The sequence below is a fragment of the Nesoenas mayeri genome (genome assembly GCF_963082525.1).
Source record: "Nesoenas mayeri genome assembly, chromosome: Z".
NCBI lineage: Eukaryota > Metazoa > Chordata > Aves > Columbiformes > Columbidae > Nesoenas > Nesoenas mayeri.
Window position 1 is genome coordinate 35,543,857 of NC_137542.1, and position 18,266 is coordinate 35,562,122.

At 36.8% G+C, this 18,266-nt stretch overlaps 1 protein-coding gene across 3 annotated transcripts in view; it reads right to left on the bottom strand.

Annotated features, from left to right (window-relative positions):
- HOOK3 (hook microtubule tethering protein 3) overlaps window positions 1–18,266 on the bottom strand; it is an 84,195-nt gene that overhangs the window by 64,154 nt on the left and 1,775 nt on the right. For 2 of the 3 annotated variants that reach the window (XM_080362718.1, XM_080362719.1), the window contains exons 2-3: window positions 13,511–13,596; window positions 3,194–3,266 (exon numbers count right to left, since the gene is read on the bottom strand). In XM_080362718.1, coding sequence (XP_080218844.1) covers window positions 3,194–3,266; window positions 13,511–13,596 — 159 coding nt within the window. The remainder of the gene's footprint in view (window positions 1–3,193; window positions 3,267–13,510; window positions 13,597–18,266) is intronic. The other variant, XM_080362720.1, reaches the window with a different exon arrangement.

Genomic DNA, 18,266 nt, shown 5'->3' on the forward strand with positions numbered 1-18,266 from the left:
TGCTTATGCTTTAATGAACATGTGTTTAAAGAATACACTTAAGGAATTGGATTAAACGCTGTTTATCCATGGAAAAAGCGTGAGTTATTTATTTCGCTACTAAAAACATCAATAAAATTGTACTTTTAACTGACGCTGTAGCCTGAATGCCAAAGGAAAAAGTCCAGAAGAAAAAGTCAGAAATCAAGCTGAACAACATCTTTCCTTACTTTCCCAAGCTAGTTATAACCACTCTGAATGAAAGGTGGGGGGCGGGGAAAGGGTGTCAGTTTTATCCCATCCCTCAGACAGTCAACAGCTTATTCTGTAATTGCCAAAACTGATACATGTGTATCAAATAGTTAACTCTTTAAATTTCTGTTCTGTTACTGGTATTCCTGTATGAACTGACATTGAACTATTTTTGTCTCTTGATTAGCGGGTATAATTCCTGCAAAATTTTGGCAACAAAATTATTTTCTCTACTGTTTTCTATTTTCAATAAAGGACATTTTATCTTCAAAATGTCATCTTCTTCAGCATGAAATACTAGTGTGCACACAGTTTCAACTCTGACTATATTAAAGTGTTCAGTTGTACATCAGGAAAGAAATAATGTCTTCATTTTTTTTTTTTCTACCACCACATAAAATTGCAGCTAAGGCAGCAGTAAGAAGCAGCTTTTTTTGTTGCCCAAGGGAACACATAAACTTTTATGTACACTGATGTATGCTATGCCCCAGAAATTTTAAACCCCAAAGAGTAACACATTTCTCTGCTGAAGACAGTAGACAAATATCTGCTCAGCAGATATTTACACAGAATGCTTGCTGAATGCTTCGCACTTTGCAAGTAGCCTGAGTTCTAACATCTCCCTTTTTCTATCCTGTGCATTGCTGCATCTCTCAAGTTGGACAACTTGCCCTGTAATCAGGCATATAACGACAATCCTGTGAATTTATATATTTGTTTTAAACTGGTACATCAACAGGAGAAGTATTTTAATAAGGAGGCATTCTTGCAGTTATCGGAAAGTGAATTGCAGAATGAAAAAAAAAAAAAGAAAGATAAGCCATATATTCTTGTTTATTTTCCATACAGGACAGCATCCAATCCAAAGTTAACAACTGCATGATTTTCTGAGTATCTCTTTGAACAGTGGTTAGGAGGGCTCTATCAGGCCTACACTAACCTCTATCCTAACCACTGTTCCAAAGTAGAACAACCTGCACATTACACTTGTGTGTTTGGTTTGTTTGTTTTAAATAATTTCCCCTATTACACTGACTCCTTTATGTGGTTCATAATACCAAGAGCTTGTAGAAGTGGCAACTATTACCCCATATGATATGACAAAGAGCAATCACATTTAGCAACAAGAATATAATTCAGCTCATTATCATGAGTTGTAAGATGGTGATATAACCCAATTACCATTTCTCATAGTGCTTTTTAAAATATGAAGGGAAATCTATATTAATGAGACATGCAGAGGTATGTTGCCTACATTTCAAATCTAGAGAGAAATAAATAGAAGTGCACAGATTGGAAGGTTTCCTACAAGCCAGACTATAAATGACAGATTGACTGATAAGACTGTTGAACAACTAGATTGCTAATAGTGTTTACTTGCATGTGAAGAACAGTTGGCATAGTATAGGATTACTTTCCTGGTTACAAAATAAATAATTAAAATACCACATTTTGCCTTTTAGTATTCTTCATGAAAGTGGAAGTGGTATATAAAAAAATGTATACAAAAAACTGAAGCAAACATCTCTTACAAAAAAAAATAAACAGTCTTTAGCTTTTATTTACATGGATCTATGAAAAACAAGAAAGAATGGCATCAGCAAGAACCTGAAATTTGAGCTTATGTTTTTCCAACCTCAATCACATAAGGAAGTTACTAGTTTGCTCAACCTTTTTTTTTTTTTTTTTTCATTCACACCTGCTAAGCCTCAGGATCTGCCCCAAGCTCCATATGAGAGTTACAGAAGCTGCTACTGCACTTTCTATCAACCAAAATGCTATTATAGCAAACAGTTCTCAATTTGTTGTTCTCCAAATTTAACAGTCTTTAACATTCCTTAGAAAAAAGCCACAGAAATATTTTAAAGAAAAATAACACCTTGCATACAGCTGTTCCTTGCAATTCAATATGCTTATTTGAAAAGTTCATTTAAATTAACTGTTCTACAAGTAGCAGAACTAAGAAAGCTTGTTTAACGATCATATAATTTATTTACCAGCCAGTCAATACATCCTAATCAATGTACCCACATTTTTGCTCGCAGTCCTGGTAGACAAAACCTTCTAAAGGAGCCCAGTCTTGCACACAGCTGGCCAGGCAGCAGAGACCATGCTGACAGGTGTACTGGCCAAGCCTAAACACATAGACTCCCCCTGCACTAGAGCATTTCACAGTTGCAGCCCTTCCCAAAATGCTAGAAAGGGTTTTGGTGGCCAGAACAAAACAGTTTTATAGGAAACATGAACTAGCAAGACAAACTGTCACCATTTTGTTTCCCCAAGTACTCAGGCTGAAAATGGCAATTTAGAAAGGTACATAGATCATTCTCTGAAGAAAACTGGTCAGAAACTACACTAACATCATATCTGTATTTGAAACTATGTTCTTCAGGTTTTATAAGCCAAAATGCTTTTCAGCTGTAGCACTGTAAATTCTGTTGCCTTAAGGTTTGCAGAGAAAGTACTAGAATATTTGGTAATACAAATAACCCAGCAAATAGACTGTGGGTGAAAAACACAAATTCCCTTCTTAAGACTCAGTAGTTGCACAAAGCTGCCAAAGAAAACAACACTTGCCATTTTTGTTTAAATAAATTGCTTATTATTCTGCTATTTTTTATGCAGCTGCTTCTCAGAGGTCTGTTTTTTAAAGCTCCTTTCACGCATTACATTTAAAAAAACTTTCACTCAGCATTTGAAAAACAAAGAAAGGTAATGGATGCATAAAACTTATTATGATGTTTTCCTTTGAAATTACTGAAGTGTATTTACAAACTCAAAATTACTTTTCTTCCTTAAACTGTACAGGACAATAGCAACATTAAAAAGTAACTGTAATTAAAATCATCTAAAATTCAAAATGCTGTACTATAAAGCAAGGTCTTAATCTAGAAATATACTAATATCTGGACACAATATTGTATTATGAACTGAAATACAGACTTCCAGACAAGTCAAATACCTTTAGCCTCCAATTATCTCCTACTTCTGTTTTGATCCTGTTCAGCCAATTTTCATCAAAGTAAGCTGGATCTCTGAAAAACAAAAAATTCAGAGCATTCATTAAAAACAGGTTGCAGAAACTGTGAGGATACCTCAGTGATTAAGCTCCTATCTCAGACTGAGGTTGTTTAAATTTCTACCTCTGCATCCTACAACACTGCCTGTATAAGAGTAGTTCAGAATCCTGTTACTACTCACTCCTCTAATGCCCTAAATCCTATTGACAGCACAGCTTCAATTGTGTACCATGATTAGCTAATACTTTTGGAGAAGCTGTTGTACTTGGAATGCATTTTGTCACTTTTTCCTTCTGTAAATTCTTCTTCCTCTAATTTATAAGCTGGTGCTGGAGCAATATTTGCTTACATTACTAGCAAATATTATGAAATTATTGCTTTTCCACATGTAATGGATTCCTACTGCTATACATTGCTTAGAACTATTCCACTTCTAAATGGGAAGCTTGAGACTGAACAATACGTATGTTGGTTTAATGCAGTGAGAAGAGTTAAAATATATCTTGTCCCAAGTTCCAAGATCATTTAAAAGACTAACATTTTCTACTGTTCACTTAAGTCAAATTTTCTGCATATCATAGAGAATTTTGAAAATACTGTGATCAGAAATAAGGAGAGACCACAAATAAGTGGTTTTAAAAGAGTAACTCAACATAACGCTTGTATTTTATCCAACACATAAAATTAATGCAGTCAGGGAGAAAAAAACAAACAAACAAACAAACATTTTTCATAAGCCTAAGTCTCTTAAGAGTCAGTGTGGTAGAGTTGGTTAGAATTTCACACACAGTATTCTAATTTCTGGACTTAAACTGCTGCATTTTCCACTGAGTACCATTAGATTTACTGCTATATCCTCTACAGATAGAAGGGTTCAGGACTAAGCTCTTTTTTAAGGGCAAGATGCCATGAGAACTTTTGGTAAAACCTTAAGAAAACTGTGAATGTATCTGGAGATTCAAATGACATCTATATCATATATACTGTAAACCAGCAATTATATTAGTACTTAAGTTAGGGCCCAGGCTTTGTAGCTACACTTTGTACCTGATGCACAGTATCTCCTGTTTTCCATCTTCCCCACATCTTGCTCATGATGCATCAAGGTCTGCAAGCAGCCCATGAGAGAATACACGGCAATGCGGAGAGATCACAAACAACACTGCTTCTCTGCTGATACATTCCAATTGCTATTTTTACACATTCTGTTACAGACTCTGATGAAGATTACGTATTTCCTTTCTTCTGACATGGCATCGACAAACATACAGCTTTAATTACTATTTAAGCTGATGACTCCAAATTACTCCTATTCAAAACCAGTGCAGTTCTAGCACAGACGACAATCTTAAACTATGAAACAGAAAAAGCAATGTCTTATCCATAGCTTCTCATTTTGAAATAAATACTTTCAAATAGCTTTGAAATGGCCTCTCTGCCCTCAAAAGACAGGTAAAAAGAATGAAATAGACTCCAATACATACAAGATCCACTAGAGATGAAGATGGCTTACACTCGGTTTTTACATGAAACAAACGGCTCTCTCTGCAAAAAAACAATCTTAATTTGTGTAACTTCCACTCAATCACAACAAAATCACCTAGAAAGTAATGAAAAGAATGAGAGTTCAAACCTCAAGTAGCCCTACTTGAATCCGTTTGAGGCGTGGAGTTCAAAATGCAACCGAGTATCCTACAGATGGGTCTTCTGGGAATTGCCAACAACCAAGTGAGCCTTGTTTAAAACAGACTCACAACTACAAAGTGTTTATGCAGCTGAGTGAGAAAGTAGGTACACCTCACTACCTGTGTTTCACCAGCAAAAAAGACCAATTGGACTATCCTAAGGATTGTATCTTACCATTTTAAGGTTTGCGCTTGGTCACTACCATCTTCAGCTGCTTCAAGGCCACAGTGCCATGAATATACCAACTACTGACTTACCATTTTCATTGTAAATAATGACTCCAAGAAGCAGCATAGGTGAGCATAACCAACTACGCACAAGCAAAATTATATTCAGACTGACAGGATGCCTAATACTGCATACCTGATTTTCAACAATAAGGCATTAGCTGAGGAAGAGTAAGAAGATTTCAGGGCCAGCTCCAACCCATTCCACTCTGGAAGCATGCACTTCAATAGCAACTAAGCAGTTTTTCTCACCTACTACTGTAAGAAAAGTAACACATGAACCACCAACTGGCTTTCACTGTCTTCATCGAATTCTTGGGCTACGTACACCTTTATATCATCAGACATATATAAGGAAGGGCCCTGAGAATTAATTTCATTTCTGTCCTTGAAAATCCAATTAAAGTTCAGAATTAATACCTAAAGCAATGCTTTCTCTCTATTTCAAATTAGTGGAAATAAAATCTGAAATTAAAATGTTTCCATCAGAATTTCTATAAATACTTTTTAAAAGGGGCTTCCAGACATTAGGTCAGCCACAACCCTTGCTGCAAACAAGTCTCCTTCAGCTGAATCTTTGAGAATCATGATTCGATCACACTCAGAATTCTTTAATTCCCTCAGTTAATGTCATTAAGAAAGATGCTGATGTCTCTTACAGCCTTTGAAAAAGCAACACCTAAGCAAATATGAAAATGTGTGGTTGAGAACTGAGTAGATTACAAAACCTACCAGCTCATTTTGAAGAAGTACTGCACTAAGCAAGGGCAGCAGAAAACTGACCAGAGTATCATAACCATCAGATGACTTGTTTGAACCAAGTTTGAACCAAGCATTTTGAATTCAGTAGACTCTTGAGCCAAAATCCAAGCTTGCACTGGATAACTTTCCAGGTTTATAACAGTGTACCAGTTGATGGCTGCCTAGAATCTGAATAGTACTGCATATAACTGGGACTTTTCTTCAGAGCACAAGGTATCTGCACTGTTGTTAATGCTGTATTGCTTCATGTGATGCTGTTTTCAGTAGTGCTCCTTTATACCATCTCCACCTTATTTTGTATGCAAATTTTCCTTTATTTAAGTGATCGTCTCTCCACATCATAGATGCCAAGAGACAGAAATATTCTTCTGAAGAAAATCAACCCACAGAGCATGTAGTATAACTCATGATCATTACTCATTTTAACAGTGGTGTATAGTAAGCTGCTTTAAGAAATTACTGTTTACAAAAATTTCCTTCCCCCAGCAATATACAAAAGCATGGCTTTTGTGTTCTGCATGTGTCAAAACATACACAGCATGCTGCAATGTATAATATTACAAATGAATAAGTCATTAAGAAAGGCACAATGCGCAGATGACAAATGAAAATACATGCCATCTCTCACATTTACCAAGGCCAGTATAAGAAAGAAAAAAATTAAAACAAGAGGGTCACCTGGTACTAAACAGTCTCTGGAGTGGGATGAAAGGAAAATTTAAAATTGTAGTATAAAACAGGGAATTATGCTGTTCTAGAGATATGAATAGAAAGTGAAAACATGAGTAACATAGTAAAGGCAATTAAAAAAACATAAAGAAAAAGCGGATGCAATTCAGAGGCTGTGACACTTCTGTTTGCTCTAAACAACATAAGCTACATGATTTTAGGCAGTCAACTCATAGACAGTTCAAACATTTTCTTTTGCTTTCAATCTTTACTCTGAAGTACAGCATTCTCTAAAATAATTATCAATACTGATTGTGTACAGGCATCTTATCTTAATGTATTTCATACTAATTCTAGTCAGAGGAACCAGTAACCTTACACAACTGAAAACAAATGTACAGTACAGAATAATACAAAAAAACAGTAAGTTAAAGCACAGGCTGAAGTTCTTCCTCCAAGGTAAAATAGTTAGCACTGGAGAAATCCATTCAAATGGTACCTGAAATTCAAAGATAAATGTTGTATGATAAAAAGAAAGTGTCCTTCAGGGAATTACCAACACCTGTTTATTAACAACTGAATCCACAAGAAAAATGCTCATGCTTGGGTACATGGTGCCCATTTCTGACATTTTATATCACACACGCTACATCAGTGAGAAGCTTCTGATGGTGTAAGTAATTTCCTCTGTATCCTTTATTTCTCACAGCCTCTCTAAGCAGTTTTATTACAGAAAATTCTGCTACATGAGTTGTTACTTTGGGTGAATGTCCCCTATTTACAAATGGGCTGCTACACTGAGTGCAAAAAATATTGAGAACAACACACAAACAACTGAGAATAATGGAAGGAGCCGCTGCCCTTTTCTAAACACTTGACAGAAGGCACAGCTGTTTTTTATCAGCTAATGAATAAGCAATATTCTTCCTTTTTTTCTTTTACTGACAATAAATCCTACAATTCTGTATTGTGCAAGACTTCTGTATATCTAAAACAATTCTCTGAACTAGGTTTCGCTTTGAAACTGTTCCTCATAATTAACTACTGTCTTAATTTCATCTTGTTCCTACTGTCTGCCATCCTCACAAGTACCAATGGAATCTTTCTATGAAGGTGCAGGTTAGAAAAATAGAAAGAATAGTGAGTTCAGACTTTAAATATTAAAATTTTTCAAGAAGAAATGCTATCCTTACTCTCCTATGAAAATATACCCAGATCACTGGATCACCCCACTATCTTCCAATTTTCATCAATGCTCTACCTCACTTAGAGTTCTTCACTGATTGCATTTTCTTCATTCAGAGTGAACTTTTTTTTTTTTTAATTCTCACTGGATATATCAATTTGCTTTTTCAACAATTTTTCAAACATGAATTAATTTACTACAGTAAAAGTCCCAATGCACCCAAAAGTTGTCAGATTTCTCCCTTCCCATCTTTATGTAATTAACCTATTAATGCTATTAGCCTCAAAGTACACACATTGAAGAACCCTAAACAGAAGGCATCTATACTGACATCCAAATTTCAAGGAATGTGCATTACAGAAACAGTAGTCTGCTCTTCTCAATGGAAGAGTAACAGTGTTTAAGCTTAGTGTCTCTAGCAGAGACAATAAATTTGTCCTTTGAAGACAAACTTGTTGAGTAATTTTCCTGTTAAAGCCAATACTGCTCAAATTTTCACTGCAAATGACATCTGTTCGCAGTGATCTGGTTCCTTCAGGTTGTGCTTGCTCTTTGCTATTGAATGTCACCGTGTGACTTTTCCAAAAAACTACAAGCACCCAGTTGTCTGGCTCTTACACATTTCTATGTCTGCAAAAATCTTCTTCTACATGATTATCTTTTTTGGGACAGAAACGGAGACAACGCTGTTAATATAAAAAGAAGGACAGACTGGAAAAGCGTGCTCTAGACTTGTTTCATATCATTGAACATTCCGTGATTCCTGACTAAGTATTCTTCCTGTGCTGTTTGAAGGAGCAGAAGGAAGATTCCACTGCTAGTGTCAAATCTGGTTTTGTTTTCAAGAACACTTAAAATGGCTTTGCCAACATGCTCCTGATCAGTTTTCTAGTCAACTATAAAAACACTGATCCCTGTATTTGACCTATGTTCCCAGTCTCTCATGTCCAGGGAAACAGCTATTCTGCAACCTGTGGTATTTGCCTCAAAAACACACTAAAACTGGAGCCACCTTCTGTTGTTACAAAAGAAAAAATAAAAGAAGCAATAATATTTTCCCTCAAAACTTGTCAAACTTGTTTATCATTCCTGTTTTGCAATCCAAGATGTGCCTGCTGCTATACTTCAAAGCTTATATCAACAGGAATGCAGTCAAGATTTAGCAATATTGTTGCTAAATCTCTGCATAAGAATCAATGTATTAATTGCACAAGAATGGAAAACGATAAATCTGAAGCACAAATATCAGAAAGACAGACAACTACTAACTATTACCTAGGGCATAGAGAAAGAACTTTAAATTGCTTAACTGATCTTTACATATAAACCAGGTAAACTAAAGAATGCATTCAGTGTCAGCATGGCAATTGCTACAGGAAATCTTTTAAAATCATACTATAGAAATGCAATATTTCTATTGTACATCTCCTTTCAAAACATCGGTTCATCAATTGTAAACAATATCTCAGAACAGTTTTCCTTTAATAACACCAAGACAGGGAGAAAGGCAGTATTCAAAGTCATAGTAGTACCAGTCTAAAACAGTAAGGTTATTAAGGGGCCTTTGACACAGAAGCTTCATTTTGGTTTGTATCAAGGTATATTATGGTTTAGATCCAAATTCTGATGAGTCTTTGAACTAGCCAATCAATAATATATACAGTTATCAACTGCTGGCCCGTCATTATGTTAAGTGGAAACTGTACCTTCCAGAAGAACTATGGAAATATAAGACAGAAAATTACCCACATTAAATGTGTCACTATGACATTTTTTCTATATGTATGTCACTATTACATTTTTTCTAAATGCTCTGAAAACAGATTCACAGGTGATTATTCTGAAATCCTGACTTGCTATAAAGTTTACTGAACACACTATCTATATGGTCACCACCTTTTTATACTCCAGCAGGTAAAAAAGGATGATATCTTTCTAATCCTTAAAAAAAAAAAAATGGAATGACATCCCATTTACATTGTTTAGCTTCAGACTTGTAAACTTCATGTTCAGATCTCACAAACTTAAAAGTGGGCTGACTCAAATGCTGGGTTGGAAAATACATGTGTACTGAGCATGGGGCCATGGTGTCATCTTTTATGTAGTAGCAAAATACATTAAAACAGTAGAAAGACTGCTTCAACTATTCTGAAGCCAGAGGACCACTGACATTACTTGAAAGTAATTTTGTTTGACCCAAAAATGTATAAAGACTGAATAATTCTCATAAATGATGCCTCATCTTCCTCACAGAAGAAACTACTTGCAGAAAGGAATTGTAGAATTTACATCTTCTTTGAAGTTTCAGGTAGGAAAGACTGTTTTCTACGTTAAGCTACAATTCTACTCTCTACATCTTAACTTTCCGCATGCTAAAAGGTGTTCCCTTGAAATATTTGATAACATTGAGATATCCTCTTTCACCCTGTGAACTGGCAGCTCTTTCTTTCACTGGAAGGAAGGCTCCTGCTCCACCCAAGGATTTGCAACTGCAGAACAGATTCAGTGAACCTTGTAGCAGTTAAGAGGCCAGGAACTCTGTCAAACATATTATTTGAATCCAGTAAGCCTGAGCCATGCAGCAGCACAAGAAGTGGCAAGACTTAGCAAAGGATGGAGGACCCCCATCTTCTAATTGACTCATCATCTAAGAAGGGTTTCTGCTTGATAGGGGTTTGAATTCACGACATTGTTCAAAGACTGCCAGAGCTTGTCCAGCCCTCAAACTATTACTCCTTCTGCCCTTACACACAGGCACCAGCTATACAGATATGGAGATCTGGAAAGTACTAAGTGGCTCTGGAAGCTATGATCAAGGCCCAAGGGGTGTTCTCCCCAGTTGCACTAGTTAGGGGGAAGAACCTGAGGACCAGACAGATCCTGCAAATCAACAACCCGCTATGAAGTGGTGTTGGCAGCAAGGTTTTGGTTTCTAAGACCACAGAACCCTCTTTGAGGATCAAGGACCGCTTGGAAGAGATGGGATCTACCTGACTATGGTACGCAGAAGCATCTTTACCAACAAGCTAGTCAGTCTGGTAAGAGCAGTTTTAAACAAGGAACAACAGAGGAGAGAAAATATAACCAAACATCAAGTGTCAAAGTAGTGGAGTCTGTTGGCAAGCTAAGGGTGTGGGATGATGTGAAGAAGAGATACCTCACAGCCAACACAGCAGGACTGAAGTGGGGTCACCCCAAGCATATGCACATAAATAAGGAAAGGCCTACAGAAAAACACTACAGGTAAAGCTCTCAGACCCATTCTTGTAAATAAGCATGACTGGATGCACATGTGAAGTGTGTGTGCACTAATACATGCAGAATGGACAACAAACAGGAGGTAACAGAGGTCTGCGTGTAGTTATAAGGCCACAGTCTCACTAGGATCATGTAGATGTGGTCGGGTGGCTCATATGACAAGGTTGCTGCTATGAATGAATATAGGCTTTTTAGGAAGAACAAGCGGGGAAGGCAGTGGTGGGAAGATGCCCTTTATGTGAGAGTGCAGTGGAATTGCAATAGCTCTGCCTTGGAATGGATGATGAACCAGCTGAGAGATTATGGATCAGGATGACCAGGCAGAACAACGTAGGTGACTCTGTTACAGACGCCCACTACGGACTAACTGATCAGGATAACATCATCATAGACAAACTGATGAAGCATGGCCTTGGTAAGTGACACGCGTTGAAAAATGGATGAACTGCCAGGCTCAAAGAGTTATGAGCAGCAGTGGAGGCCAATATACTAGCACCATATCCAAGGGGTCAATACTATTAAACATCTTTAACAGCAACCTAGATGATGGAAGAGAATCTAAGTTCTCAGATAATACAAAACTGGGAGGGGTGTTTAACACACCTTATAGATGTGCTGTCATTTGGAAGTACCTGGAAAGGCTGAAGAAAAGGGCTGATGAGAACCTTATACATTTCAGCAAAGGTAAGTGCAAACTTCATGCACTGGTATATGCTGACAGCCAACTAGTTGGAAACCAGTTTTGCACAGACAAAGCTTGGTAGAAACCAAGCTGAACACATTCCAGCAATATGTCCTTGTAGCAAAGAACATCCTGGGCTGCACTGGGAAGACCACTGGTGACACCACATCTGAAGTGCTATGTCCTGGCCTACCCAGTATGACAGAGACCTGAAACATACAAGGAAGCTCAGCAAAGGGCATTAAATATGATTAACAGAGTGCAGTATCTGTCACATGAGGTGAGACTAAGCAAGCTGTGTCTATTCAGCCTCAAGAAGAGAAGGCTCTGTGGGACCTTATCAATCCCATGTATAAATACCTGATGGCTTCTTTTTCGTCTTACCCTGATATAATCTTCTCAGTGGTGTTCAGTGAACAGAAAAGAGACAGTGGGCACAAACTGAAAGACAAGTACTTCCATTTGAACAAAAATTTAAAATGGCCCTGTGGGTTGTTTGTGGTTTTTATTTTTGACGGGGGGGTGGTTTTGGTTTTATTTCTTTTCTTTTTTTTTTTTTCTTAAACTGTGAGGGCAATTGAATATTGGAAAAGGTAGTCCAAAGAGGCTGCACAGTCTCCACACTTCTATATACTCAATATCTGAGTGGACACAATCCTGGTGCAACCTGCTCCAGCAAACTGTGCATTTGAGAAGGTGAGTTGGATTAAACACTCCAGAGGTGCCTTCCAATGTCTACTACTCTACAATTCTTTGATACAAACCAGAAAAACTCTAACAGAAAGCTGTTCATATCCATATTGTACCTGTCCAGTCTACATTTTCAACAAATTACATAAAAAACATTTCATTCTCCATTTACACTCAAGACAGTATCCTCTTCACATTAAAAGGAATAATGCATACTTTTTTCAAAAAAAACCCAAAAAAACAAAAAAAAAAAAAAAACAAAAAAACCAAACAACAACACCACCACCACCACAACACCACCACCACAACACCACCACCACAACACCACCACCACAACACCACCACCACAACACCACCACCACAATAACAACAACAAAACAGGTCTGTAGGAACTGGCACATTCAATTTGCATGGCTGACTGGTAAATTGCTGCTGAAGTTTCTGATGAGTGAAAGTAAGTCGTGTTTCTGTTAAAACAGGTAATTCTGCATATAGCTACATTTCAGATGCATATCTGTAGTCCCCAGAAACATCCTAGATTACACTGAGATGTTGAACTAATGCATTTTACCCTATTTGTTCTTGAAGTTCAAAAGAACAAAAACATTATCTAGCGTAACCGCTATTATTCCTTCACTTACTTTCAAGAAAGTAGTATCTTTGCAAACAACTAAATTGACAGTTCCATTCAGTTTATCACAGAAGTGTTATTGCATGAAACTAATTCTAGCATTACTGATAAACTTGACCACAGGTTCAAGCAATGATCAAGGGCCAATACCTTACCTTGTACTGGTTCCAACTTTTTAAAAACATCTGAAACTGTAAGCTTAGTTTTAATCCAACTTACTTTCCAGTATGCTCATACTTTAATAAATAGCTAAACCAAAACCATTTTTCCATTTAAAATAGTTATCCAAAAACTATAGAGAAAAAAGCATAGTAGTCATGTTCTAGATTAAAGTACTGTCCAAGCATAGGAAAAACCACATCCTTACAGAATATCAGACAAGTTTGAACTAAAATACATGCAAATACAGGAAAATGTAAAGATAATAAAACTGTGTGTATTTAATTCATTAAATAAACAATTTCTTACATTTTTTGAAGAACCTGGGCCATCACAACCCCATTTGTTAAATCTTCCACGGTCTGGCATGGTGCCTCAACATTAAACGTCTGTATCTGTGGGAGAAAACAAAGATTACCTTCTTTTACTTTCAATATAAAGGGATTTTCAAAAGTAAAAAAAAAAAATGGTGTCAAATAGCAAATCGAACACAGTAAACTCCACAAGGTTAGTGTACACGTGCAGCAATTAAGAAACTTTAGGTTTAATAGCAATCAAGGAAATGAACTATTTACAGGGATTAGCATCTTTGTCTTCAAAAATTTGTAAAAACATTACTACAAATAACAACAGTACATTCTCCAAAAGCCAAATTTTCTACAGCATTTTCTAATTTGGAAATTCACTGGGCCTTCTGTTCTCCCATTCAAGTACTTCTGGAGCATATATTCAAGTGCACTCTCACAACGGATGTATGTAAGAAACTCAGCTTTTGGAAGTAACGCTGAGCACACAAAACTCTCGTAGGGTCCCCACAAGCAGATGATATCCATACTCCAAACTTAACTATTCCATAGTATCATGTGGAAGAGGAGAGCACAATGTTGCTAGGCCCTAATGGGTCTATGCACTACTAGTGTTCTGAATACTCAGGGTGTTCTATGAACAGAGTGCCTCAAACTGGTCTCACAATAAGAAAGACCAAGATAATTGTGCCAAATTCACAATCTGACTCCTGCTCTTCGAAACAACCGTTTAAGTATTTCAAAAATAAGACAGAAACAGGTCTTTCTCTTCACCTCCCACCTTGAGGTTAACAAGCAAACAGAAAGGTTGTTTCCTTTATACTGTTTTAGGTTCACAGTTCTCAGCAGTAAAATCTGTTTCTTCTCCAAACATCATCTCGCAAGCCCCCTCAAAGAATGAAGGGGCAGAACTGAGAGCTGAAATTGAGCACATACTGAATCACATCTAAATGTGGGATGGTCTTTCTGGTGTTTTTTTGGTTGGTTTGGTTTGTTTGTGGTGGTTTTGGTTTTGTTTTTAAGTTGTTGGTCGTGTTCACTTGTCTAGGGTCTTCTGTTTTCTTTCAGAGAACTAGCAATTGTCATAAATGTGCCAGCACTATACAGCAGCTCTTCAGAAAGGATTCAATTGAAACAAGGCAGAACCAGCTACCAGACCCCAAAGAACAAAAATCTAACACTGAGTCAAAATGCACACATGAAAAATGATGTCTGCACCTCCAAATTCTGCTTTCAGCCTTCCTTCCTATTGTTGACTCACAAGGAGGGGGAAGTGGAATACAAACAAACAATATCTTATATTTTATTATCATATTCATATATTATGAGTATTACATCACTTTTTGTACAACACAATCTTTAAAATAAGTTCTTCTGCCTCTTCTTTACATCTCAGTAGCAAGTAAAAAAAAAAAACTCTAAAACCTAAAAATGGTGCTAGACACCCTAGCTCCTTCAAATATAATGAATGATAACACTCAGAATATCACTCTCTTAGACAACAAACCCTAAAACAATGGGGCAGCAAATTCTCCACTATCTTAGTGAGAGGTCATCAGAACAAAAAGTTGCTCGACCTTCCGGTCTGTTACAGCAGGTACAAGAGCCGTGATCTGCCAGATATCTCAACTCACACTCCATGACTACTGGCAAGCTCAGTGTTTTTTTCCCACAGTATGAACAGCAACATATTCAAACAGAACTATCTTCTTGAGCTGCTGTCATCACCAACACGATCAACCACACCTGAAATATGAAGTTTTCTTCAAGAGGTAAGAGATGCTGACGTGATGAAATCATCAGAAGAAAATGAAACCCTACCACTTTGTGGGCAATGATCAAGGTTTGAAAGAACAAAGAATTTAAACAGGCTTAGCAAGTCTCCTACAATCTTTGCATCTACAAGAAACCAGAAGAGTACTTAAAACCATAGATGCACAAGGATTAAGAAGAGCATAGTCTAAAAAGAAGGTAATCCAACAGTAGGAAAAAACACAGCTTTCTTAGTAAATTCCAGGAGATTTGATCCTCTTTGAAAAGGGTGCTTACAAAGCATTTACAAGGAGCCTTCTTGGGCAATCAAAATCTCTGCTTCAGTTCTTGTTTACATGGTCTCTATATTTCAAACTAACACAGGCAAATCTTTGTCGCTGGGGAGAGGCCATCACACAAAAGACAGAGATACACTGTACTGAGAAGTTTTTTCAATCAAAAAGAAGAAAGATCAAAGGATTGATACCACACAAATGGCTGGAGTGCTTTTAAATGGGGGGTGCTGAAACAGGTACCTTGTACATTGTTTACAAAATTCTTTCTCATAATAAAAGTTTTAACATGTCCATCAGAAAAACTGGTTTTGGCCATGAGGGTTGGAAGAGAAAGAAATCCAGCAAGATGCAGCTTTGTGGAGGCAGCACATGGCAAAATGGGATATTTATCACAATGAAGGAAAGAAAGTTCATGGTGTCTTCACAGCAATCTGCTACTTATAACCAGACAGCAGTGACTCTTTGAGGAATCCTCCTGTTTACATACCAATGCTAAGCAATCTTTTCAGTATCATATCTTAGGTCTATGTTAAAAAAGAAAATTTCTCAAATTACACAGCAAAAACCAGTAGCCTTTACACTGATTTCAGATACAGACATATTGAAGTGTAACTGCCACACACACATTTGACAGCTCTCCATGTTTTAAGAAATGACTTGGCAATGTATCTGAGCTAAATACACTCCTGACACTATCCACAAAGAAAAAAAAAAGTGTGTGTTCATATGTGGACTAGTCATAAGTTTTAAATAGAAAAGGTATTGTGAATCTGTATTAGATATGCTGAAACAATTTTAATATTGCAAGTTTACCTCACACTCACAGACACATTTTTCTAAACTGCTTTAGCTGCAGTGCACTTTGGATAACTATACCACAACTTATAGAATAGTCTCAGAGGAGGATTCTGGAAGATTTTTGATAGAGTAATAGTTCTGCAATCACAGTAAACTACAAACACTTCTAAAGTATGCATATAAACTTAGAGATATCAATAAGCTTCAGTCCTTCATTCAGTTTCACTGGAGTTGCCACTACCCTGGCTGCCTCAAAATAACATCATGGTCACCTGGTGAAGTGGTAGGAAGCAAAAGTTGTCACAGCTGTTTAAAATCCTGAACAAAAATTATTCAGGAATCTATTTCATGATGCTGACAAAGACTAAAGAAAAAAATAATAATTAATAATTACACCTCAAGCTAGACTGTAACACCAAAAATGAGGGTGGTGGGGAAATATTAAAGAATAAAACAAAACATATTAACAGGTAAGCAGTTTGCTCCAGCTTAAAGATACCAGAACAGGAATCACAGGCATGCAAGGTAAAAGCCTTGAGGAATATTCTCATTCATTAAAATTGTGAGCTGGTAGAGGGAGAAGCAGTTTCACCTCGCCTACATCCACCTGGAAAAACATTCTGTTTAGGCTGAACAGGTTATTGGACTCGTGGAAAGTTTTGTCTACTCTGCCTGAAACATAGAGAAACCAGTTCAAGCACTTCTATATGCATGTGAAACAAGCAATGTGGGAGGTTAAACCAGTTGCTAAGAACAGTCAGCTCCTCTGGCATAATGGAAGAGACTGGCTGTCCCAGCTATGCATAAACTGCAATTAAGACAGCTCTATTCTCCCATCTAAATGAACGATTTCCCAAGAATCATTATGGGACTTGACACAAAGCCAGGCAAAAAAAGCATCTTGTTTATACAGCCAGTTTCACTGAGGACTAAAAAACATCCACTGCCTCTTTTGCAAATTTCATCCTGGAATAAACTGAAACCACCTTTCTTCTTTTTTTTTTTTTTTTTTTTTTTTTTTTTTTTAAAAAATAACTGGCTGTTTCAAAGCCACATTCACATAAAAATATTGAAATTGTAAAAATAACCCATAACTCCACATATTCATCTAAGAAACCTGTTGATTAGTTCTAATGCTGTTTAAGAAGGACTTACTAATATTTCTGCTAACCTAAAAAGATGCAGCTATTTTCTTGAATAGCTCAATATCCAAGGAGGTGCAAGAGTAAGAAACGTAAGGGGACCTTCACAGACCATTACTACAGACAGGACAAGACTCCACCAGACAGGTACAGTTTCAAGACCAAAGATTATAAATACTAAATATTGCTCATACATGACCATATGACTGAGTAATAATTCCTACAGATTGTGAATGCCACAAGATTTTTCTGTTGCTGTGATTTCTCTCTCTAAGCTTGCCATTTTTATGTCTTTTTTTCTAGGAAGGCTTTTTGTGCTAAGGTAATTTTTTTCAAAAGTTTAGCTTTTCTAAGAAAGTTTCAAGGGTAAAGTTTGTCACTCAACAGATCAACTGCCTCAACTACCAACCTCAAATGTAGCAATAAAAAACCAAGCAACCAGACAAACAAAATCACTAGTTCTTTCCACTCTTTCTTTTAATGCAAGAAAATCAGCAGAGATATTTACTAATGCTGAACAGACTTCATAGAGATATACTTGTCCTCTTCATCTCCACAAACAAGAACTGGTGACTCTTTTATTTTCTATCAAGACTAATCTAACTTCCACTGCATTTGAACATGTGCAGAAGTTGATAAAAGAATCCTTTTGAACATATATAAACAACTGGTTTGTACTATATTTGGCTGTACAAAGAATTATTTTGGGGAACAGGGAAGTAGCCACTGCCTTCTGACTTGGCATTCTGTGATTTCTCCCACTAGTTAGCAC